The following is a 24251-nucleotide window of genomic DNA, read 5'->3' on the forward strand; positions in this document are numbered from 1 at the left end:
CCTCCCTCGGTGTGTCAAATCAGCTGAAGAGTCTAACAGGAAGTTGGGTCTGGTTAGGTCACTGTAAGGGTGGGGCCAAGGGTCAAAATCATCGGTCTGCCAGAACTGGAAGATTTTGCGTGATCGCATAGCTGTCACATGGCAACAGGGTGCTTTGCGGGAAGCACGTCTGGCCCAGCGAATGGCAGCTCTCCTTTAAGGCGGTGGTCTCCGCTTTGGGTTCGGTTGGATGGGAATTCTGATCGCTTGTTCCTCCAGGTGTCAATCACTGGGTGAAAGATGTCTCTGAAACCCGCTGGACTGTGTGAGTGCATCACTTCACTGCTACTGTATGACTACAGCAAGCATCACAGTGAGATGAGCTGAAAGTAGGAGTGATGATCCTAGCAAACATACAAAAAGGCTTAAAAAAGAAAAGAAAGGACTGGATCCCCATGGCCATATGTGAACACATCTGCCAGAAGATATTTATACGGGCAGCAGTGTAGCACAATGGTTAAGGAACAGGACTCGTACCCGAAAGGTTGCAGGTTCGATCCCTGCTGGGACACTGCTGTTGTACCCTTGGGCAAGGTACTTAACCCACAGTTGCCTCGGCTGTATAAATGAATAACATTGTAAAGAACTCTATGTAAGTCGCTTTGGATAAAAGCATCTGCCAAATGAATACATGTAAATGTAAAATATTTAATAGCAGCATTGGATTGGTTACAACAAACCTGTTTCAACTCACCATGTACTGATAATACACTTATACTATACATTTCATTTCTAAAATCAGACTGTCCAGATCAGACTGAGTTTCATGGCAAAAATTATAGATCCCCCCAACCCTAACCACTCAACACTCAATTAAGAGATGGATCAAGCCACATGGAGATAAAATGTCAAACAAAGTGGTTTGATATACACCATTTGTATACCTTTTATTCCCTTGTAAAGCTATAAACACACAAACATAACATGGAAACAACAAAAAGATAGTTGTATCTGCAGTTTGTTTCTTTTCAGCAACATAGCCCTGAATCTTCCTTATTCAACAGAAATAAAAAACTGGCATACAGACATTCACAACCATTCTACCATGACTGGGCAAACCACAATCAACCAATACTAACGTTACAGTATGGGAGTTTAAAAATAAACTTCAGAACATCTCTGGAAATAAAGGAATGTGATGCAAACAACATCTCTTCACACGGCATTTTAATATCACTAACTAAATTAGAGATGTTCAGTGATAAAGTTCCAGTCAGGAGGGCATGACCCAGGGAAAAGACACAATGGTGTCATCCATTTTCACCATTAATTCCACAGACAGCATTTATGGGCAGCAGATAAGTGGTGACAAAAAAGAAGGGCTGCCAAGGTAGTGCTGTAGTCAAAAGAACATCAAGTTTTGTCATGAACCTGGTCAGAAATCACTGTAGACCTGCAGACCAGAAGATAAAAATTGTCATGAATGAACGGCCAGTGCTATCACTAGTGACCAAAAAAAAAAAAAAAACCAAACAACAAAAAAGCGACTTTGTGCTCTGATGAGCTGGCAATGCTGCGTGTCCTTTTTGAATTTTGAGAATGAGGTCAGTGGGATTGTCTGACTGGTGTAGTAGTTCAAGTTCTCACGCCAGAATCCTGTCGTGCTGGATACCAATGTCTGCTAATATTAGCCGTCTGAGAGAACACACTTTGAGGCGAGCAAGTGCTCTGTCTTGGCCTGTCCTCCGCCATTGCCAAAGGGTAATGTCTGCCAGCAGACTGGCACCCTGGATTCTGGGATTCCGTAGCCTGTATGCATACTAGGCCATTCCATAGTCTTTAACAGAAGAAAAGCAGAGTAAGATTTCTGAGAAGGGGTCTTGTTTTTTTTCCTTCCAGCACATGCTGGAAAAACCTATGTGCATTGTACATTTTACGGTGAGGTATCTAAGGCAAGCAGTGGTAGGGAATGAAATCTTGCTGTAGAAAGAACTGCTCCCACAAAGAAATATGACTGGACCCTAAAAATGGCAGTAAACAGAATGCTTTGACTTATTAACACCATATGTTTAGTTTTAAGAACCAGTACTGCGTTTGGGCCGTGAACCTTTAGAAATGCAATGTGAGTCCTTCTGCGTATATCTGATCAGTCTACTGTAGCATGTAAATATAACCCTATTACCATAAGAGGGAATCAGCGATTAGTGATGGGATGGATTAGCCAATGTGAGAATGTTATGTGCTACACAAGCGTACTTAAATTAGAGAGCAGATCATCGCAAATGGCAAATACATTCTCAAGGTCAAAGAGCAATGTGCTGCATCTGGGGGAAATGCATTTCGGGTCGAAATGCAAACAGCATGCATGGGAACAAGGGATAGGACATCCCTGGATTGACAGAACCATGTCAGTTCAGCTGTCCGCTAAGAATGCAAGCGCACTGGCAAATTAACGGGACCAGAGTTCCCAGGAAGTCCAGGGTCAGGGAGCACTATGTCTCTTTTCCAAATGCCGCTCAGCTCCCTACCCCCACCCCGTACCACCCCCAAGGTGGAGGAGGGGGCGGGGAGCGTCAGTGTGATTTAGGCCCGCCCTTGAGCTTCCCGATGCGCTCGGCATCGCCCACCATCTTGCGGAGGCGGTCCATGTTGCGGTTGACGTTCTCATCCATCCACTCCTCCACGGTGTCAGGGAAGAAGATGGCCTCCATCTGGGTGCGGAAATTCTCCATGTAGGTCTCCCACTCATCCAGCAGCCTGCAACAACAGCATGTCAGACCTTTCCTCCATAGCCAGGGGCAACCGGCCAATGGCAAAGGGAGGATTCATGGGATCCACCTTTAGTTTTGTTTTAGGTTTGCTGTCAAGTTATAAACAGTGCAGAAACCACACATTAGGAAATAAGTTTTTCCTCCATGAATCACTGCCTTTAAGTGAGGTAAGGTGACAGGGTTCGTTAGTTAACTCCAAAGAACCAGTCAGACTGGTTCAGCGACTGCAAGGGAGATTGGGCTCCAGGCCCTTGCAAACCCTGATATGGAACACACTATTATGCATGCAAGCATTTATGTAAACATCAGTTTGAATTTATCAGACTGAGTTGTCAAATAATCAACGATTATGGTTGTAAGACCACAGTGGCTGTCCAGTCTGGTGGAAACTTGCACTACTTTACACATATTAATATTATAAAATACTGAACTCATGCCATGTTTAAGAAACCAGTTCTGAAACAGTATTACAAGCTCCAGACTCTTTGCTGCTTAAAAAGAAAATCTCACATTTTTGTACAGTCGCCAACAAGGAGAGGAGACTCATCTCTGGTTTATTTGGTGCTTGTAACTAGCATTTTACAGACACTGATACTGATCAATGTTTTTGACTTTTCTTTTAAGAGGTGAAATGAGGTACTGGATTTACTCGCATTTCCAGTTTGATTTTTTTCAGCACTGGTAGCTGGTGGCCTGCTGGGTCTGGGCCACAATGCATGCTGGGTGACTGTCTCTCAGCCCACCCCTTAGACAGGTAGTGTGTGTTACCCTGCTTTATTTTGTGCAGTAAAGCTTGACACACATAAGCCTGAAAGTGCAAACTGTTCTGCTCAATCTGGGCCTTGCTGCATGTGCGACTGACTTCACACAGGAAGACCGGAGACCTTTACAATTTGGAAATAGTGGTTTCAAACTTTTGGACTAGGCAGAACTTCCTATTCCTGCGTTCACGCTTTCTTCCCAGGCCACACCCTCCTACGTTTGCTTCACATATTACCCACATTTAATGCAGTATTACATTGTTTTTACACTGAGAATGTGGTTGCTTTGTGACAGGAACTAATCCCGTTAATACACAAGTCTGTATTACTAGTATGGATTCACTGGAATATGTAGAAGGCATCCATGCAAATGGTGTGGGTTTGCTGTGACGGGGACGTTTACACACACACACAGTAACCTGTGTTGCATGGGTCCAGACCAAAAGGACCGCATGGGTGCTATTCTGACCCCGCCCCATTAAAGAAAGACACTCACTTTTTCAGCTTCTCCATGAAGAATCCTAGATTCCGCGGGTTCGCAAAGTTGTATTTTCGGTGGTAGTGGGTGAACGACCCTCTCACGTTGCTGCAAGGGATGAGCATAAATTGGAAAAAATACAGGAAGAGAAAGAAGCGGAAGATTTTTCCCTATACACTTACTGTGCAGTCAACTGTCAGATTTTAACTGAATGCAGAGCAGGAATCTTCCAGGAGTGTGTTACAGAGAAACAACAGAACCTTATAATATACCATGAGATGGAATGTGAGCAAAGACAGCAAAGCCATTACGGTAAACTTAACAGATAGCACAAAGTTATGGTTTTAAAAACAATGACATTCCCTCCGGGACAGACAAAAGAAAAATCTCTTGTCAACATCAATTCAGTAATCAAGAGAAGAAATATCCCTGTCACCTGAATCTCAGCGAAACTTTGATTAAATAGCATTAGACAAAGGGAGGTAAACCTCACTTAATCTTAGGGTGTGATTGTTTGGTCAGGTTCCAACCCTGGCCTGTGTTATACTGAGTGAGAGAAACATACTCAAGAGAAGCAGGCCCCAGCTCTGGGGCAAAACATAGTTTGGCACCCTTGTTTAAAAAAAAAATGGAGCTCAAATACATTACGTGAAAAAAAGGTATTGTGATTAATAGGGGTGACCCCAAATAGTCGACTATTCAACGATGTGATCTAAGGAGCCTGATTCGACTGCCAATCTCACAGTCGAATCATTGCAAAATGTGGTTATGGTAAGAATCAAGCGGACACAGACGCAGTGAAAGCCTCGCTATTTTTGTTTGATCAGGTTGAAAGTGATTTCAAAACCTTTTAGCCGGTTCTAATTTGATTTTTGGACATTGTGAACTTGTTTAGCCTAAAGTTGGATAGGCTACCCACTGCAGTGCTTAGAGCCTGGTCTCTGCAGTGTAACAACTATTTGTTATGCGCCTTCTTCGACCTACTTGATTCTTACTATTATTTCGTTATTGTATTTTTTTTTTTTATTTATTTAGGCAGGCTTATCCTATTGTAATTTAATTATATATTTTTTGTTTGTTTTTTGCATGGATGTTGCTCTGCACTGTACGGCATGCTCAAACACAATTTGAAAATAATCAAGTAAGCGGCGCACACAGGCAATTTTAGCCGATTTAATTTGATTTGCCAACATTGTGAAATTGTTTAGCCTTTAGGCCTATCTACACTGCTAAGAGCCCATTAGGTCTCTCTGCAGTTATTTGTTATTTATATCAGGTTTATCCCATTCTGTTTAATCCAAAATGTTGTTGTACATTTTATTCTACTTTGCGCTGATGTTGTTCTGCACGAAATTGTTCATTTTTATCTTAATGTTAAGGAATCACTTAATGAATAATGTTTATTCCATATTGACTTTAATTTATAGCTTGTAGGGATTCACCTTAACTTAAAAAAACTTTAAAAAAATCCAAGGCATGTGTTAGCCCGTTTGTTATTTAAACCTATATTTTGTTATGGTCATTTTTTTTTTTATATGCCACTTTGTTTGATGTTTGATATGCCAACACTTGACAGTGGCCTTGTTTCAGTTTTGGTCATTTCATTATCAAATTGTTTCTGTGTGTGAAAAAAGTTTTGTACCTACCTACTCTGGTTTCTGTTTTACTGTAAGCTGTGGGCCTTCTATATTTTAAATGGGCATATTTATTATCGTTATAAGGCCACCTTGCAGACTTTTCAAATAATGAGTGAGAAAAAGGATAGAACATGTCCTATTTTAAAACAAATTCTTAGCCAAGTCAAGAAGACAAATTGTTTAATTGGGTGTTTCAGCTCTTTTGTCTGGTGTGGAAAAAATGGAAGCCAATGTCACAAATGAGAATATGGATCAATGGGCAAAAAAAAAAAAAAAAAACATGATTCAACGATAGGCAAGACTTGACCATGTAAATTCTTAGTCGGGGACACCCCTAGTGATTAAACTTACTTTGGATGTCAACACGTTGTAGTCATGCATATTGACTGGTAAAAAGGCATTTGAGTGTTGCAAGTTCTACAGATCATTATAAGAAATTTGCTTGTGATGGGTTTGGTCTGTTTAGAATAATCACCCCTTTCATCTTACCCATGCATTCAGACACTTATCTGCACCCCCCCCCCCCCAGCAGTTTTGCCCATCACACATTCTGAGTTGAAACAGGGCTGGGCGCTTGCCAGGAAAGCAGGATTCTGCAGATGTAAGTATTTCTGGATGCCGACCGGTTTGGACGGGAGGCTGGCGGAACTTACTAGTCCTTCATCAGATCGTCAGTCTGTTTCTGCAAGTTCCTGCTGATGTGCAGCACCATGTTGTACACCTGCGAGCCTGAGAACGCGCCGCTCCCCTCACTGCGGGACACAGCACACAACATGGCCGACTGAGGCACAGGACAACTTCTCTGCGGCGCAGCCCCACAGCACACAGATGCCAAAGAAAAGCTTATGCCTTTCGTGAGAGTTTTTCTCTGATAACCAAAAGACAAGTGAATTTGCATGTACTGTTAGGTAAATGATGTCCAGCAGTTGAGGGTAATCTCAAAATTGAACGTTTACATGTCAGCTATCATTGTGCAGAGCAGATTTACCTTTACAATTAAATTAGATTATTTTCAGTATCGTTTAACATGAAGTGTGTACTGTGGCTCAAAAGTCAAACCCTACACTCAAAGCCTAACCCTAACCCTAAACCTAACCCAACCACCCTGGGTACCTTTAAAACATGGGTCACAAATGTTGTGACCGACATAGCAATTTGCCATTCTTGAAGTAAAAAATGTTCCTAAAATGCTTGGTTATAACAAAAGTCACAGGCTGTGTATTTTTGTCTGGAAAATGACTGAACTCTCCTGGTCAGTGCAGAGACAGTGCTGTGTCGTGACAGATGAGGAGCAGAGTACTGTACCAGATGCCTTTGTCAATCGCAATCTTACATCCCAGGATGTGCTGCGTTTCCAGCTGTGCCTTGTCTGCAAATTCACCTGTTCTCACACACACACACACACACACACACACACACACACACACACACACACACATTTAATATCATAAATGTAATATGAAAATACAACCTACTTTTTGCAGGTTTCTATGGGTGTAGTTTAAGCAAATAAAAGTTAAAAAAAAAAAGTGTATCCTGCACGGAATTTTCTCTCCACTTTTAAGAAACTTTGTGACCCGCAGACACAGGCTTCTGTGCCTTCTGCTCTGCATGCTTGTGGCAGACTTGCCCAGAATGTCAGCGGAAGGACAACAGAGACAGCTTAGACTGCAAAGGAGGAGAACACATTGAGCTTACGGAGCTTAAACAGCACTGGGCGGCTCTCAGTAAGATTGCCCTCCTGTACCTCTCGGTTCTGTGTTGGGCGTACTGAACTGTGTGCGTACTGTGTGTGTGGCGTGCTTGCTTTGTGCCTCCCGCACCCCCATACTGTGCGTTACAGACGTCACCCCTGCGGCCTGTCGGACGGCACTCACCGTGCACCAGAGTCTGCAGGCACACAGCCAGGGAGGGGATAGCCACAGGCAGGATTTCACACAGCACTGTGAAGTGTTCATACCTGGAACGCATGCAGTCAGGGCATTGCGGTCATACACAAGAGCAAGTAACACCAAATACGCTACACGGCAGTGCGATTTGCTTTGCAAATGCGCTCATTGAGAGCGATTTACATATATTACATTATTGTCATTTAGATGCTGTTATCCACAGCAACTTACATACGATAAAGTTTTATCCACTTATACAGCTGAATATTTATTGAGGCAATTGTAGGTTAAGTACTTTGCCTAAGGGTACAACAGGAGGGAATCGAACTGGCAGTACTCAAGCTCCAAGCCCTGCTCCATAACACTACACCACACTGCAGCCCTTACCATCACTAATACCCCACTTCTGCTGTAGATCTGAAACCAGGCCACCTGGTTGAATTCACCTTAGTAGGTAGTTTTCCCCAGTATCTTTTTTTTGCTGTGCAAAGCCATGGTTGCTCAGCCTGCAAAAGTTACTGACAGTTGCTACTTACAACAAAGTAGTGAGTCAGAAGGCTGTGTTACTGTGGTAATTAAGAAAAACTGTGAGGAGATAAATGGAAGGGACATTGAGGAATGCCAACATCACCGATCTAGTAAAAAACCACAGGTGTCTAGTCCCCCCCCCCACCCCGCCCGGTCCCCAACATCCTAGGTATGGACTGTGAACGGCCCCATTCATCATGTAAATGCCAACATTGTGTGCAACAGCACTGGCTGCCTGTAATGCACAGAACAATTTATACCTTCAGCGCTTTTACATCTGCCTTTTGAGCATGGAATGGCTTTGTCACAATTCTCAGAGAAATTTGGCATGTGAACTTTACCTCTGCCATCCAGTCAGCACGATGCCCCTGAAGGAGATGGAGGGGTACTTGGACATTGAGGAGATGACCTTTAGCCAGGACAGGTGGTTGTTCAGGTGGTGCCCCAGTGGCGTCCATATCTGGGCGATATCCGATGCCCCCTTGAAGGCACTTGCGAACCAAACGCCCTTGAATCCCACCTCCTGGTACTTGGAGATGAGATTATCTGGAGGGGGGGGGGGGGGGAAGGAGGTCCTCATTGGCACAATCATGAAATGATTATGAATGACAATGACATGTTGAATGTAAATATTCTTTGTGTTACTTACTTGGTTGTTCTATTGTTTCCATTTTGAAGTTGAATTTCATAAAGATAATTATGTAGAGGTACTCAAAAACAAGTCACGCTAATGCTCACACAAAATTCCATTACATCTCTACTGTAAATATTGGATCATTGCTTGTCCTTCCTTTTTTGTGAAGTGTCACTCTTTACACAAACCTCATAAAACGTGTGTGTCTGTGACATCTGATCATTTAAAAAATGGACAGTTTCCAGTTTCAGTAGTGTTAAAATTGTACATGTCATTCTCCATCTGAGCAAATAAAAATGGCACACCAACACTCCTGTTTTTGATGATTAAAGGTTACCAGAAGTAACCACAGTGAAATTTGACTGTAATCTTTTAAATATGGTGTATGACATGATGTATGGCAAGACCTGGTTAGGCTGAAGAGCCATAAAAAATGGCTAAACTCACCAATTGCCTTCAAGTTCAACTCTGGACTGTAGAACCAGATCATGGGAGAGGCAAGATTTTGCAATCCGGACTCTGAAGACAGGGGACATGTACACGTCATTGATGATGAAATATGATTTACCGTTTTTTTTTCTAATTAGAATAAATGCAACACTATCACCACATTGTGACCTGGTGCTTTATGACATCACAACATCATTATTAGTCTTAGATCTGTTTAGGTCACCAAGTTTCATTTCACTGTTTTCACCCCTGTTGCGGTTATCATTGTTACTATCATTATAACTGACGTAGCTGCTGGGGCTGTGGTCATCAGTAACAGCAGTTGAGCAGTTACCGTGACAGCAACAGTAGCAGGATATTGGCCTAAAAAGCAAGTGCTGCTAGGCTAATTGCAGTGACCTGAAATTTGTACAAGAGAACCGGTATAGCCTGTGGATGACGAGCCACATTCCTTTGCACCCTAAAAGAAAAAGGCAGCAGTTCCACCTTCCATGCCCTCCAGTTCAAGCTGAGGGCGTTGCCACTACCCACGCAGCAGACGAAAATTTGCCTAGTGTGACTTTTGCCGGACATGACAATCTCTGGTGCCCTGATACATTTGCATGCAGAATGCTTCACTGACACAAAACCAGATGTGTTGTGTGAGAAATGTTTTTATGTTACTAGAAACAACAAGTTCCTTAAAACGTTCAAAATCCGTAACCTTATTTCTTATGTTTGTGCTCTCTGTATAGAATCATAACAGTGGTCATTTCATTCAATGACAATTCTGGACTCAACTGAAATTTATAATCCCACTTTGTTTGAGGTAACTAAGGCTATTCTCATCAATTATTCTTTGCATAATCTGTTTTAATTTAACTGACGGATTTTGTTAACTTCTCACTAGTCAAACCGGACAATGACAAGGTCACCAATCAGAAGACTTCCACTTTCTGCAGAATGGAAACATACACAAACATTGGCTTGGATTAACCCAGTCTAATGCCGTTCAGTGTTCTTCCATTATAACTTAACTACGTTTGTACACAGTGGTTGATGATCTTGTCTGGGTATTCCATGAATCCTGATTTTTTAAATATTAATATTAATAGATTCTTTTACTTATTCACTTAGCAGACATATATACATACATACATCATAACACAAACATACAGCAATTTGTACAGTCACTAATGCACAGAAAGATACCACTGTTTACTGATATACAATATGCATGCACAAATCTGTAAAATATCAACAAAATGACTTCTGAAGCATTATTTTTTTATTCTGAATAGTTGACAGTTGATCAGTGTGTGCTTATGTGTGAGAGTATGTGTAAGTGTGTATGTGTGTTTGTGTGTATGCACATGCGTGCGCGTGCGTGTGTGTCTGTCTGTGAGTTTGTTCATGTGCATGTGCGCGTGTGTGTGCATGCACGCGCGCATGTTTGGGGCAGGGGGTGGCATTTAGGCCTAACCTTTGAGGACGTCAACGCCAATCTGCCTCATCATATCATCCCACATCAGCAGCCCGACGGCGGGCCTCTTCTCTTTGATGAAGCGCGCCACTGTGGTCACATGGTTCAGATACATCCTCCCCTTGTCCCCATTGTTGGTGTGTAGCCAGTTCTTAGAATCCTGGCTCTCGCCGAGGCCAAACACCTGCGGGTGGAACAAACAAATGAATGAACGGCCCCACGCATGCCGTCAAGGCAACTGTCATTGACCCCCCTCATCCGTACCATCCCATACACTACGCTGCTCACTTAGAAGTGGCTCTGATCAAGAGCAATGTGTGGCATGCATATGATGCCTAATGCACCTGTACAGCAGGACATTTATTGCAGAAATTCAGGCTGAGTACCTTGTTTAAGGTTAAGTACCCAGTTCAGCGTAATGAATTGCCCAGTAATATAGCTCTACTGTTCAAATCAGCCCTGGAGACTGCACATGTTTTAGATATTGATGATGTACTGCAATAAATAGTACAGGGGACCCTGGACATTTGGCAGAGTGTCATTCAGAAGGCAAGGAATGGGGAAGTCCACAAATACTGTACTTGGATGTGATGGACCTCTCCACAAAAAGAGTTTTGTTGCTGTCACAAAAACACATGAAATGTAAAGTAATAATGCTATAAAGGACCACATGTATATTTGAACATTAACGGGGTGGACATCATCATGAAAGCCAAATACCACCCGCACCTGGGAACAGAGACAACAGAGTTGTGAAGATGGAGTGGGTGTGGTATTGGAAAATGGCAAAATTGTGAATGGTGATGGTTTCCTGTACTATATTTCATTGGTGTGGTGTTTCTCAGTCTCAGTACTCTTTATCCCAAGGTGAGGGCAAAATAGAACAATGAAATTAAGACAGTTGGATAAATAGAAGTGTGAAATCAATAATACATAATGAAACAACATCTGAGACTGCGCTTTGCCCACAAAAACCAGGCTCAGGGGATGACAGACCTCGTCAGCTCCCATGTGGAACCAGCTGGAGTCTGGGTGCTGCTCCAAGACCTGAGTCACCATGTCCTTGACTAGCGCCTGGGATCCTGGAGCATGCGGGTTCAGGCTGTTGGGAAACTCCGCGATCTCCCTCAGTGAGGTGAACTGCTCGTGCTTCAAAACAAACTGTCCAGACGAGAGAGACAGAAAGAGCATGAGAGGGAAAGAGAGAAGGAGAGAGGGGGAGAGCGAGAGAGTGTAGGGGAAGGAGAGAAAGACAGGGAGAGATGAGGAGAGAGAGCAGGGAAGGAGGAGAGAGGGACAGAGGAAGTAAGAATGAGGAAAGGCGAGAGAGGGAAAAAGAATGAGAGAGATAGAGAAAGGGGGAGAGAGGGAGAGAAAGAGTCAGTACATTATTGAGATAGAAAAAAACGGCCCAATTAAAGCATCCGGTCCATTAAGCCAGCATTAAGAAAAGGCAGGGCAAAGCCACTGTTGCACACAGTCGGACGCAGGCCAAAATGCCTGTTCTTCCTCATTAATGAGCTCAACTCAGAGTACACTTAGCAGCGGTGTACTTTACAATTACCCCTGAACATGCCCATCTCCTTAAAATTGGATTTTAGTTGGGAAAAAAGTCTCAAGTACGCAAAAACAAACTCCTGGGGGAAAGCTTTTAGCTGGATGTACCAAAAACACGAAGGCCGCTGACTCTTCAGAAAGACAATCTGTACACATTTAGTGCATCCAACCAAATACAAACACTTTTAGCCTGCCCCGTGTCGAAAGGTAGTGCTGTCTGGGATGGGTCTTCATATCTCATTTACTCTCCCACACTCTTCGTTTGTGTTCAAAACAATGTGTCAGCTCTTTGTTCTGGCTGTTACATATACTGTACCTCCAGGCTAGAGTGGGCGAGAGGCACAACCACTGATAAAAGCAGTCGCTTTGGACTGTAGCTGGTCATCCTATCATGAGTGAGAAACGCCCCGAGACCGAGCCAATGTGACACAGTATCAGTGGTCTCTGTTACAACAGTTTCCATTGTGGTGGGACGTGTATATGTACATAGTCAGTGTTAGCTCTCATCTCTTACCTCTAAATGCCCAAACACCTGAACCAGAGGGATCACCTCCAGATTGCTGAGCTTGGCCAGGTTCCTTATTTGTTTGATGTCTTCCAAGCTGTGCCAAAAAAAGAGCAGGATCCACAATTAGACACAAGACAGTTACAGGGCCACGGGGGCTGTACTCTGAAAAATCAGCGGTAGCTGACTTCACATGGGTAGTCAGTGAGTACAATGAAACAGAAACCCACTGAAAGTGTTTAGTTAGAACATACAAAGCATGTATACTCAGTTGCCTGTCTGGAAAAACTCAACTGGAGCAATGCTTCTCATGGCAGTGCAGCTGTGCGTGTGGGGTCTCATTCAAAGGAATGTACTTCTACACGAATCCATCATTTCGCAAAAAAACTGATCCTTCCTCTGTGGACAAGGTGCTCTGACCTTCACTAGGACAGTTCATCAATGGCTTTGTGCATCCAACCAAACACCTTCCCCAGGTTCTGTTTTTCTCACCGAAGGCTGAGGGCTGGAGGCTGAGGTTTTCCCCGACCCCCCTGCAGAACGTACCTGTACGCGTGGGGTGACTGGAGAATCTTGAGGTCGCCCTGGTAGGGGAACATGTCCTCGTATTCCATCAGGACCCCAGTGGCGCCCAGTGAGGAGAACAACGGGAAAATCTGATAGGAGCCCAAGAGGAGGAAGAGGTCAGTTGGAAACAATGGAGCTTAAAACACACCCATTTCGGAAATACAAATCCACACACAGATCCATTTCATGGGACACTTTCTTTGGTCTGGCTAGTAGTATACTGAGTGCCAGCATGATAAGACCACATCAACTGATTCCAGATCAGTGGTAACTGATAATGCTCTGATATACACCAGTAGGAACTCCAACGTGCCCTGCAGGAACACTGAAGCCTTTCCATCCACCATGGGAGAGGGGGTGCTGGGGGGTTTCCATGCATGGAAGACAAAAGTGATATAAAATATGGACAAAAGTATTTGGCCACACCTGTTTTTCAGGGTTTGGGCTAGGCCCCTTATCTCCAGTGAAGGGCAATCTTAATGCTTCAGCATACCAAGACATTTTGTACAATGCTATGCTTCCAACTTTGTGGCAACAGTTTGGGGAAGGCCCTTTTCTATTCCAACATGACTGTGCCCCAGTGCACAAAGCAAGGACTATAAAGACATGGTTTGATGAGTTCGGTGTGGAAGAACTTGACTGGCCCACACAGAGCCCTGACCTCAACCCCATCGAGCACCTTTGGGATGAACTGGAACGGAGATTGCGAGCCAGGCCTTCTCGTCCAACATCAGTGCCTGACCCCATAAATGCTCTACAGAATGAATGGGCACAAATTCCCACAGAAACACCCTGAAATCTTGTGGAAAGCCTTCCAAGAAGAGTGGAAGCTGTTATAGCTGCAAAAGGGGGACCAACTCTGTATTCAAATACATATACTTTAATATAATGTCATTACAATGTAATGGTCAGGTGTCCGAATACTTTTGTCCATACAGTGTATATCAGATATCAACTTTTTTAACATACACGGCTGTCAAGCCACTCTTGCAGTTTAAATGGTTACCTGGTTGAAACTGCATCATTTCAAAATGCAATTTGGAACTGTATCTGCAGTTTAGCCCTGAAGTTCAGCTAGCCCTGACCTGTTAAAGATCATGAATGATCTTTAGAATGAATGAAAAGAATGAAACTAAGAATTAGCACATAGTCTGGTAACCTCTGACCTTTTTAAGAATCACCTTTTCTTTTGAACCCCCACTCACCTGTTCCAGATATTTGATTTTGGGGGCGGCGCCCTTCAGGTCCAGGTGCACGATGCGTAGAGGGCCACTGGGTTCCCGGGGCGGCTCGGCATTCGGGGCCTGCGCGCCAGCATCCTCCTCTTTGGGCGGGACTTCCTGGGGTGCGTCCACTTCCTTGGGTGGAGCCTCCTCTGGCTTCAGAAGCTCCTCCTTCTTTCCGGAGCTCTTGCTCCAAAAGTCACCGCCGGTCAGCGGCTGCTTTTGGCCGGACGGCACGGTTTCTGCCGACCTGCAACAACGAGAGGTAAGAGGTGGCAGCTTGGCGGTGGTACAGTACTGTATTGTACTGTACTGGCATGGCTCCCGTGCCAAAGCTCGCCCGTGACAGCGTGTCTTTAACAATGCCGACTGACGTGCTGCTCATGTGTACAGGGTTGCGTCTCGTGGCAAATACAAGCAAGGAGTACGCAAGGCCAGTGTTAAACAGTGTTACTCTCTCCATATGTAACAACAGAAGGACAGACTTCTGCCTCCAAACTGCATTACTGCCAATTTGGCTCTAGCCATTGCAGCAGGCTATAGCTGTGTGGGGAAAAGTGTCTTTGGACTTGAGCATGGACATGAGGCATTTTCATGTGTTAATATACACTCAAGTCTAAAACCCAAATTTAATGTAACTGCAATGCACTTTGTCCTTAATTCTGAGCAACCAATTCAAAACAAGCGTTTTCTCTAAATGTTTCCCCTTCATTTCAGTGATCCCCCCAGCTAATGACGGTGTGTATGCAAGCAAAGCACTGTTCATCATCTAGTGGTAAGATAAGGAATTGCGGCTTTGCGCCAAATTCCTTACATTGAAGCTAGTGAGTCGGTTTGCGAGAGCGAGAGACGTAAGAATACTGCTTCCTCCAGAACAGTCAAGAAGAAAAACTTGCTTAAATCTGTTATTCAGAAGACAAAGCCCATTTTGCAGCTTGACTGCATCTGGGCTGAGCCCTGAAACGTGGCTTGAATGATACATGACTGACTGACGAGGCGTCTGTCCGCCAGCCTACGCACCTCAAAATGAAAAAGACAGACAGCAACTTACCGGTGCGGGGAGAGGACTTTGACGGCGACCCCAAGGACCAGACACGTGACCACCAATCTCAGCAGTATTTTCCCCCGGGTGTTTGGCATTTTTTTACTTACTGCAGTTCAGAGCTAAAACCAGAGAACCCAAAATATAACATCGTACGAGTAAATAACATCGATCATATGAGAAACGGACTGCACCGTGTGCTCAGTGCATGCCCACAATTCAAACTGATTTTCTTCTAAAAATGATTAGCTGTTATCAGTCAGCATCCGGGTTTTGGAATTTGACATCCTTTTGGAAGGAAGCTTGGAAGAAAACTTCTTTGGAAAATGTTCCCCAAGGAAAATGCCTGGTTGGAGGTAAAGCACACACAGAAAACTGCAGTTGGAAAGCAGATGTATGAATGCCGACCAACAGTCGAACAGTCCAACGAACTTTTTCCCCCCCGAGCTGTAGTTCATGATATGTCGGTTCATAGGATTTTTAATGGTTTAAGGTTTTTAAGGATTAGGCCTAGTAAAAGGAAACCCCCAGTTGGTTTTCTACACTGCATTTCAGTCTGTGGTTGGGCCAGGGAAACTGAGGTGGCTGCCATTAAAAATAGTAATAATTTAGTTTAACGCACGTAAATAATCTCATAGGGTTTGACATTTTAAGCACCGCTCATCGGAGACTTTGGTCTTGACTCTGCAATCCTTGAGGGGTCCAACGCTTTTGCATCTACCACATCAAGTGATTCACTGTTCCTTAAATATCAAAATTCTGAGGGGACCCCTGACAGCTGGCGATGCAGCTGTAACACCGTAAGGCTAACACGTTGTTTGCAACACTACTATTAACTATTGGCTATGGGAAGAAGCAACTCCGTGTCCACGCTATGTCCGATTATTACTTCTCACGTTAACGCGCCGGTAGCACGAGCTCGATGACGTATGGTTCCATTCATGCCTGCGACTGCTTAATTCCAGGGACTATGCTACACATTTTCCTACCTTGCAAACGGCGCTGACGCCCTTAGTAATTTGCTCCGACCCTATCGTCCCAAACCATTTCCTCACCCGATTCGCGCTGCTCGAACACGCAGACCCCCGAGTGGATGTTTTGACCAGTCCTGCTGCATGATCCCAAAACGCCCCCTCTTCCTTCATGGGAGCCCCCCTCAACGTGTACATTTTTTGACATCACTGAGAGGGCCGATGGGTACACTAAAGGGAGGCTCGCCTGTTTGTGAGTTTACGCCTTGGATTGTTGCTTCTTGCAAGCATCTTTACAAAGACATTTTCGCTACTAAGCAATCAACTCGAGCATTTTTCAGCCAGCCAGCTAACACCTGGTTACTAGCTGTTGCTACCAAGCAAAGTTTTGATTGCAACGTTATTATCCACATGTGTAACAAGTAGGCTATTTAACTAGCTAATCTTATTGGAGAAAAGATATCAGCGAGCTATCATAAATTAGCTAGCTGGATATTATAACTGGCAAGCTCGTTATTATGGGAACCATTTGCACGGTGCGGTGCGAGATTCTCAAAGGAAAGTTGTACAGTAGTACATACTTAACAAAGAGCATCGCATTTCACAATCTTACAGACTAACCCAAGTGCAGGAGCATAAGTGCGAACTACAAACCACCGTGGAAGATAGTGTCGTGGAAACAACCATCGATGGGCGGAAGTGACTAACTTGCTGTTTTGTTTATTTTAATGTTTTCTCAGGATTGCATCCAGCAACTTACACTATCTATCTGCTGAAATGTGCATACACATAAACGGTCATTTCCAATCATTTCAAAATGTAACCAGCTTGTGACAACGTGAGTTGCTCCGGTACACTTATTTAGAAAATTAACTTTGATTAATAAATTGGTTTGATAGTGGTTTAAGGGAGTGTTTCGTCTTTTCAGAAGAGGATCAATTAAATTATTTATCCATAGATATGAGTAATTAATTTTACAGTTTAAATTTCACTTTCTCTCTTAAAAACCAGTTTCTCTGCATTCTAGCGCCGGTGTAGGCTATACCGGTATTTGGGTCATTGGGTGCAACCTACGTGAATTCATCAAGTTATTATCCATGAAATATAATTATTTCCCCTGTTAATGACAACGTTTGGGGTTAAATCAGGCCATGCAAGTAACTAACCCTTCCAATATTTACAATAACTGGACAGGGTCAGTGCATAATAGAGGAATGATCGCCTCATTAAGGGGAATGACATTATGATTTCGTTAACACAACAGCACAGGCTGTCGAACGTGCTGCTTTATGCCTCAAGTTTTACACAGGTGCGCAAAAGCTCACAGAACGCTGTCTGTCAGTTGCCAGCTCTAAAACTATTTACTGAAAAATGATTAAGATGGATCAATCCGGTGCTACATTTCAGCGGCAATGACATACTAAAACATTACTCGCTTTTACAGTACACATCACGCATTTGATACAAAACTTGTTTATACAAACAGATTCTGGAAAAAAAAACGCTTTGCTGCGTGTACGTACCAAGCGACGCGTGAATTGCAGTCGGGACATTTACATTTGAGGGGAGCAGGAAGCAAATCGCTGCTGAGATAACAAAAAATGAGTAAAGTAAAGACAACGCCTGTGATTTAACGACACGACAGAACCTATTCTAGGATAGATTACTTCCGTGCTTTCCCTTAGCGCCTCCTAGCAACACTTCAAATGATCTCGCTCAACAACTGCACACAACCAACGGCAATCACTTGCGGTACGTGGTCACACCCTGCTGCCGCAAACGCACGGAATGGTAGCGCAAACAATTAGGGGCTGTTAGCGCAAGTGAGCTGTGATAGTTTATAAAGGTCAGTCAACACAAAACACAATTTCACAAACGATTACTACTAGGCGATTGCTTAAAAGGCGTTTAAACCTTAGGTTCGACCTAGGAGGCCGCGGCAGAATTTGAATAGGTGTTCTTAATAAAAGTTAGGAGCAGCTGATCCAGACCTCGGTTTAGTGGTCTAAACCTGAGGTTTAAACTCTGACCTACGCTGTTCCAAATGGCGAATCATGAACACTCTGTCGATGCTCTTAAAATTAAATGCCCACTGTTGTTATTGTGATTACTATTTTAATGGTTTTGGTGCCTAGAGAAGACTTTTTGGATGAATTTTTGTAAAAGCTGGTGAATTTGAAAGCCCATTACCACAAATATTCAATGTTCAGTACTCTTTTGCAAGTTTAAGGCAGACTATAATTCTTTGCACTAATTTTCCGGACATCCTTAGTATCAGTACCAGTCCCTAGTACAAGTACCAAGTATTTCATTTTCTTTTTGGACGTTGACGGTACAGGTAACCATTTAATCTACATGTGAGCATAAGACTCTCGACTGTTTAAAGATGGAAGAGGTCAGTCTTCTTGTTCCAGTGAAGTATGGCACAGTTTATTATGTTTGGTATTTTTGTGAATTGTGATCATAGCTCACTCTCTACCATAACACAGCCATGCCCTGGGCCATCTTCCCAGTGGTGATTCTTAGACCATGTTGATGCCTGAATTCTTTTGTTTGTCATTAATTCTCTTAGTTAATTGAACATGGCTGTTTTTATATGTGAGCTCCATTGCAACCAATAAGTAGGATGCTATCATGAAATGTGCTAGCAACCTGTGGGGAATGTGGGTGTGGTCACTCTTGCAGGCAAATGTTTAGCCACAACTTTTTCAGAGGCGTGCTTGGGACTGCAAGAAGGGGAAAAATGTTTGTGCAAACACAGTGGCATTGTCTTGCTCTTCTGGGAACTAAGCAAATATAGCAGTCCCCCTTGCTGTTTTCTTTGGGCATGTTCAGATGTCCAGATAAAGGTTTGCATTTGACTTTGTCTGCTTTGTCTGCAGATTTGATTTATTTTTGTATATCTAAATAGTGTGCAGTGCAAGACCTCTGTGAAGTCCACCCTGAATGCAGGAGGTGACCTTGGAGATATATACATATACAGCAAACAAATCACAGTGTAAACCACATGCTTGGGAATTCCATGAAGTACAAACATTAATTACAAAGACAGTAGACTGTACATAACGAATCATCTTCATGGATTTAGTTAGTGCAAAACTTCAGTGTTCATATCTTGATTCAGGATTATCTTAAAAAAACAGCAAAATGTAATTTTTGCATGGAACCTTTTCTGGAATGAAAAGCAAAATTGTGAGTTGTGACCTGGAAGGCAGTTGCAAAGGAAGTGCTCCAACGAATGACCAGCTATTTAGTTTCATCACTTCAATGTTTCATGCCAGCCGATGTGACGCTTTACTTTCTGAAGTAGATTTTTTTTTTTGATATTTTGATACATTTGACAGTGGAAAGAGATCAAGCGAAATGCGACACATCCATTTCCCTCTTCCTGTGTGACACAAACACAGATCTCACAATCAGTCTCTCCATTTGTCAGAACAGGGGCCTTCAGTTCTTTGCACGGGTGATAAGGCTGGTTTAATGTACCTGGTTAATCAAACTTGATATCACCTTTTGTATCTAAGCAAATTTCCTGTCTTCCTCCTGTGGCTGTTCACAGGTTTTTGAATACAAGACTAGTCCCGGTTTAATATGTGAACACGACTATGCCTGGCCCACCCCCATTCTAACATGCAAATATTTAACCTGCCTCAGCTTTATGTGTCACCTGGCATGGCAGTAGTGCAGCATTGTGGCAGCTTGATTAAGCATCTTGACTGGGAGGCCGCAGATTTTAATCCCAGGTGGAGCACTGCCCATGTACAGCTGAGCAAGAAGCTTAATCAGTGCTAATGCTTCGGTGCACACCTGTGTGAATGGTTCACGGGAAGACCTCCAGCCCTTGTTCAACGGCAAACATTTGATTAACAGTCAATGTCAGTGACCTTTGAAAATGCATATTAATACCCTTTGATTTTAGTGTTTGGAGGCTGAGGATTCATGCGACCAAAAATGGAGGTAAAATACCACGTGTTATCAGTGCAACAATGATTTGAATAAAATGTTTTGCTAATGGTGGTATTAGACCTTTCTGTGGATCAGAAAAGACAGTGCCTGACAGCACACAATGCCTCCACCTTCTGTGGGTCCTGAATGCTCAATTTCTTTTCACTCATTTCAATAATTATTTCATATGAGTAATACATGAATATTAATAAACTAATTAGCAATACAAGTAATTTGAGGGCAGAAATGCATATTACACAATAAGATAAGATAAGAAAAGAGTGTTTAGGAGTTTTTACCTCTGGCTAAAGCCATCAAAGATGTTATGCTGAGATGTTGATGGATGTGCTAAGTAGGATGCAAGTTGTATATACATATGGTAGTTAACCACATGAGGGTGCTATTTCAATCCCTATCCAGCAATAAAAAGGCCAAACACCATTCAGTCTTAAGCTTTTTAAATGGTCTGCTTCTGTGTCTCCAACTCTGCATGCTAAAGCATAGAAGCTACTGTTTGCATATGGTTGTCATTCAAAGTATTTACTTTTCTTATTTGTTCATTTTTGGGTGCTGTGGTGCTTCTCAAATGTGGTTTGTTGCATGTTATTAGAATTGATATACGTCAAGGTTAGACCAATGTCATGACTTTTTCATTAGAAAAAAACTGCTCATGTACAGTTATGCCTTGAGAGATTACTAGTAATACAGAGAGTTATTAATAGAAATGGGGGTTTTACCATATTAATGGCATGGAATTACTGAACCAGAACCCCACAGCACAGTTCAACTGATGGGTACGAAGAGCTGTCCTCTGCATCAGAGTTCAGGCAGGAGGTGCCTTTTATATTTCTCATCATTTGTCATGCACAAGGTACAAGCTACAGTTGCCTTTAAATGGCACATATCTTACCAACAAGATAATATACATCTTGGGTTAATTAACTGTTATGTCAAGGGTAAGACGTGTTAAACACTCAAATTGACCCACATGTTTCTGTTTAATAAACCCAGTAAATTGCTTGCCTTCTTCGAGACTTTGGACTAATCCAAATTGTTCAAACAAACAAAAGAGAATCCAAGAGAATGGTACACTAATGCAAACTTATAAATAAATATTCCTTTATATCAAAGCAGAACGCCAGGGAAAAACAGTAGTATTTTGTATTTAGTCACAGTGGTTTGTTGCTATACTTCTGAAGATAATAGATTACACAGGCTTATTTTTATATTAAGTTGCCAAAATTACAAAGTAACACTGTGTTGGTCACTTTTTATGTTACCTTTAGGTCACGTTGAACCCATAAATGCATAATCAAACAAGACACAAACAATCCAAGATGTGGCTTTCTTCAAAGGGACAAAATATTCTGGAAACTCACCCCACCCTCTTGTTTTCCCTGATTAGAATTAATGTCACATGTTTGCTTTGAGCTTTTGAATCTGCCAGGTGCCTGTTTTATTGAACTCTGTTCTTCATACTGTGGGAGAGATTAATAGCCATTTGGTTCAGTGTTAATGCATGTTCAGTGTGTATCAGTGTGCTCAAGGATTGTGTGAAATCCAGTACACAATTTATAATGTTATGAAAAAGTTTAATTAATATGTGCAGCTGCCCAAACGGAGTCAACAGTGCTTTTGAGTGTCAGAAGTGTGTTACCTCTGTCATAATTTTGGAGGCATGTCCCATACCTAGAGTTTGTTTGAAGCCCCAGTCTTGATTGGACTCAGCAGCTGATCCTCACCATTGTTCAATGACTTTAACTTTGGCCTTTCTCCTGCCTTAGACTGAGGTGTATCCAAAAGTCAAAGCAGGGTATTGAACATTTGCAAGTTTTCCATTGCCACTACATTTTTGCTCTTTAAAACAGCCATCAGGTAGTTAGCCATTTGTTTGGCTGGGTTTTCAGATTGCAAGCGCTTTGCCCTGCCACAAGGGGGCGCTTGCTTTTCACAGCCTCATCGTGAAGGGAGACACTGTACGCCCTATTTAGCGGCCCATCTAGGCCAAAGTCTTAACTCTGCCTCCTGCCTCAGCGTTGGTCTTCATCTGCGCATCAATGCTCCCTCAGCCTCTCCTGTTGGTGATGGCTGTCCCTTCCCTGTTTCTGGGTCAGCTTCCACTCCTGAGAGAGACCGCACCAAAAGAGCGAGCAAGCGAGAGAGGGAGAGAGAGAGAGAGAGAGGGAGAGAGAGAGTGTGTGCCAGAGAGAGGTATTTATAGAAAAATGGGGCTCCACAGTACCTTTTTCTCGAGAAAGAGTTGTTAAAGCGCCCAGCCTGGTGGCGTCCCAGTTTCTCTTAGCCAGGCTCCACAGGAGAAAAAGGGGCAGGGCCGGACAGACTGGCCCCGACCAGAAGAGCGGCGGCGACTCGGCGACAGCGTTCCTCCGCCCTCCCAGCCACGCGGCTTCCCGCTTCGTTCCCCGCACTCCTCCTCTTCGGGAGAGCCAGCGCTTCTCGCGGCTGCCTCGTCCCCAATGCTGCCCTCCGGAGCGCCAAGTCCTTCCGTCTCTGGGGTGGGGGCGGGCGGGTGGGGGGGCTGAGGTCTGATTTTTTTTTTTCTACAGAGAAACTAGGGTGGGGCCCCGTCCTGACCTCTCGCCCCCGGCCTTGACTCCGACCCTGACGAGCAGCCCCAGCCCGGCCGCCCGAAAATGAAGAAGTTTCTGAAAAGCCGAAAAGGCCGGTTCTCCCTGCGCCAGAGCAAGTCTGGCTCTCGCTCTGCCTCCAAAGACTTCCGTAAGCCACATTCTCTTTTTTCATTATCCTTATTAATATATCTTACTGGACTAAGTTATTCTGCTTGCAGGAGCTGTGGAAGCGTTGTAGTACATAATCTCCTGTGTAGTGTGGGCCCCTGCCACAGTGCTTTAAGCTGCTTATTCCAGGTTCTCTCAAACAGATGTGACAAATGTAGCCCATTGTAGTAATGCCTCAGTTTATGAGTCAGTGAGCACTTGACATTGCGTAGAGTACAAGGCTGCTCACCTGCAGCAGGTGTTCACTCATTAGATGAGTAACCTGTGAATCCGACGTGATTGTATCTGCTGGGTTCTCTTACGGTTCTCTTATGGGACGGTGTGGTCTAAAGCATGCAGTAACAAGATCGCACGGTCTGCACAAATTGCTAAAGGACACTGGCTGGCCTTGGCCGGTTCCACGATGACAGCGGAGCCTCTGAGTGACACAGCTCGCCTGCTCTCCCCATCCCTGCCACAAACCCGAGGGCGATTTGAGAATGGGTCTGCCCTCGCCTTCTCTTGAAGCAGTATCAGATCACTGCTCTCAAATCCGGCATGAGTGATGCCCAGCAGAAGCATAAGAAAACCCATGTTATGAGTTTCACGAGATGGTCAGGGTCAGCCAGACTCTCAGATCAACTTCAAGAGGGTGTGGGTGTGTGTGTGTGAGTGTGTGTGTGTGTGTGTGTTAAACAGACCGAGAAGGTGAAAGAGATAAAGGCTCTGATGTTGACAGGATCTGGACTTCATACTGCAGCATCGTTCTACAGTCACACAGCTCAGTACGCTTTCTTTCCAAGAAGGATTACATCATTTTTGTGGAATGTGAGCCTGTAACTTGCTGCCGAGGCTGCAGACTCACCCCCATCTCATGCCTTAGCGTCCCTAGAAAACGGCCAGAGTCTCGAAATCAGGCCATGCAACCTGCAGAGCGAGAACAGCTCGGCGGAGGCCCGGGAATCTGCCTCGCTGGGTCAAATGCATTTGCATTTAAATGGACAGAGGGTACATGGATGGTGCACGAAGAACAAAAAGCCATCTGCGACAAGTCTGATATTAGGACATTGTGACCTAATATTGAGCGTGGGTATTTGCTTTCAGGTATAGCACA

General features: G+C 43.7%; 2 protein-coding genes across 2 annotated transcripts in view; one reads left to right on the forward strand and one right to left on the reverse strand.

Annotated features, from left to right (window-relative positions):
- Nucleotides 1-1515: 1515 nt before the first annotated feature.
- Nucleotides 1516-18140, reverse strand: zgc:113333 (beta-N-acetylhexosaminidase). Its single transcript, XM_036553012.1, has 14 exons — nucleotides 17978-18140; nucleotides 15493-15605; nucleotides 14424-14691; nucleotides 13198-13307; nucleotides 12661-12748; nucleotides 11586-11750; nucleotides 10590-10773; nucleotides 9125-9196; nucleotides 8385-8589; nucleotides 7504-7586; nucleotides 6932-7007; nucleotides 6280-6378; nucleotides 4008-4097; nucleotides 1516-2736 (listed from the first exon to the last, which is right to left on the reverse strand). The coding sequence occupies exons 2-14, from the start codon at nucleotides 15579-15581 to the stop codon at nucleotides 2553-2555; spliced, it is 1713 nt and encodes a 570-aa protein (XP_036408905.1). The 5' UTR covers nucleotides 15582-15605; nucleotides 17978-18140; the 3' UTR covers nucleotides 1516-2552.
- A 4913-nt stretch (nucleotides 18141-23053) lies between these two features.
- The window catches only part of grid2ipa (glutamate receptor, ionotropic, delta 2 (Grid2) interacting protein, a), a 50194-nt gene continuing 48996 nt past the window's right edge, over nucleotides 23054-24251 (forward strand). Inside the window, exon 1 of the mRNA XM_036553482.1 lies at nucleotides 23054-23138. Coding sequence (XP_036409375.1) covers nucleotides 23054-23138 — 85 coding nt within the window. The remainder of the gene's footprint in view (nucleotides 23139-24251) is intronic.

This window comes from Megalops cyprinoides, chromosome 19 (assembly GCF_013368585.1).
Source record: "Megalops cyprinoides isolate fMegCyp1 chromosome 19, fMegCyp1.pri, whole genome shotgun sequence".
Lineage (NCBI taxonomy): Eukaryota > Metazoa > Chordata > Actinopteri > Elopiformes > Megalopidae > Megalops > Megalops cyprinoides.

Bases quoted from the DNA above. Each gene is read 5' to 3' on its own strand.
- zgc:113333 (XM_036553012.1), bottom strand. From the start codon at position 15,581: ATGCCAAACACCCGGGGGAAAATACTGCTGAGATTGGTGGTCACGTGT. The intron at 10,774-11,585 runs GTCTGTCATCCC...TTCCACCCGCAG, and splicing joins TCCACATGGGAGCTGACGAG to GTGTTTGGCCTCGGCGAGAG. The intron at 2,737-4,007 runs GTGAGTGTCTTT...CTGTTGTTGCAG, and splicing joins TTCATGGAGAAGCTGAAAAA to GCTGCTGGATGAGTGGGAGA.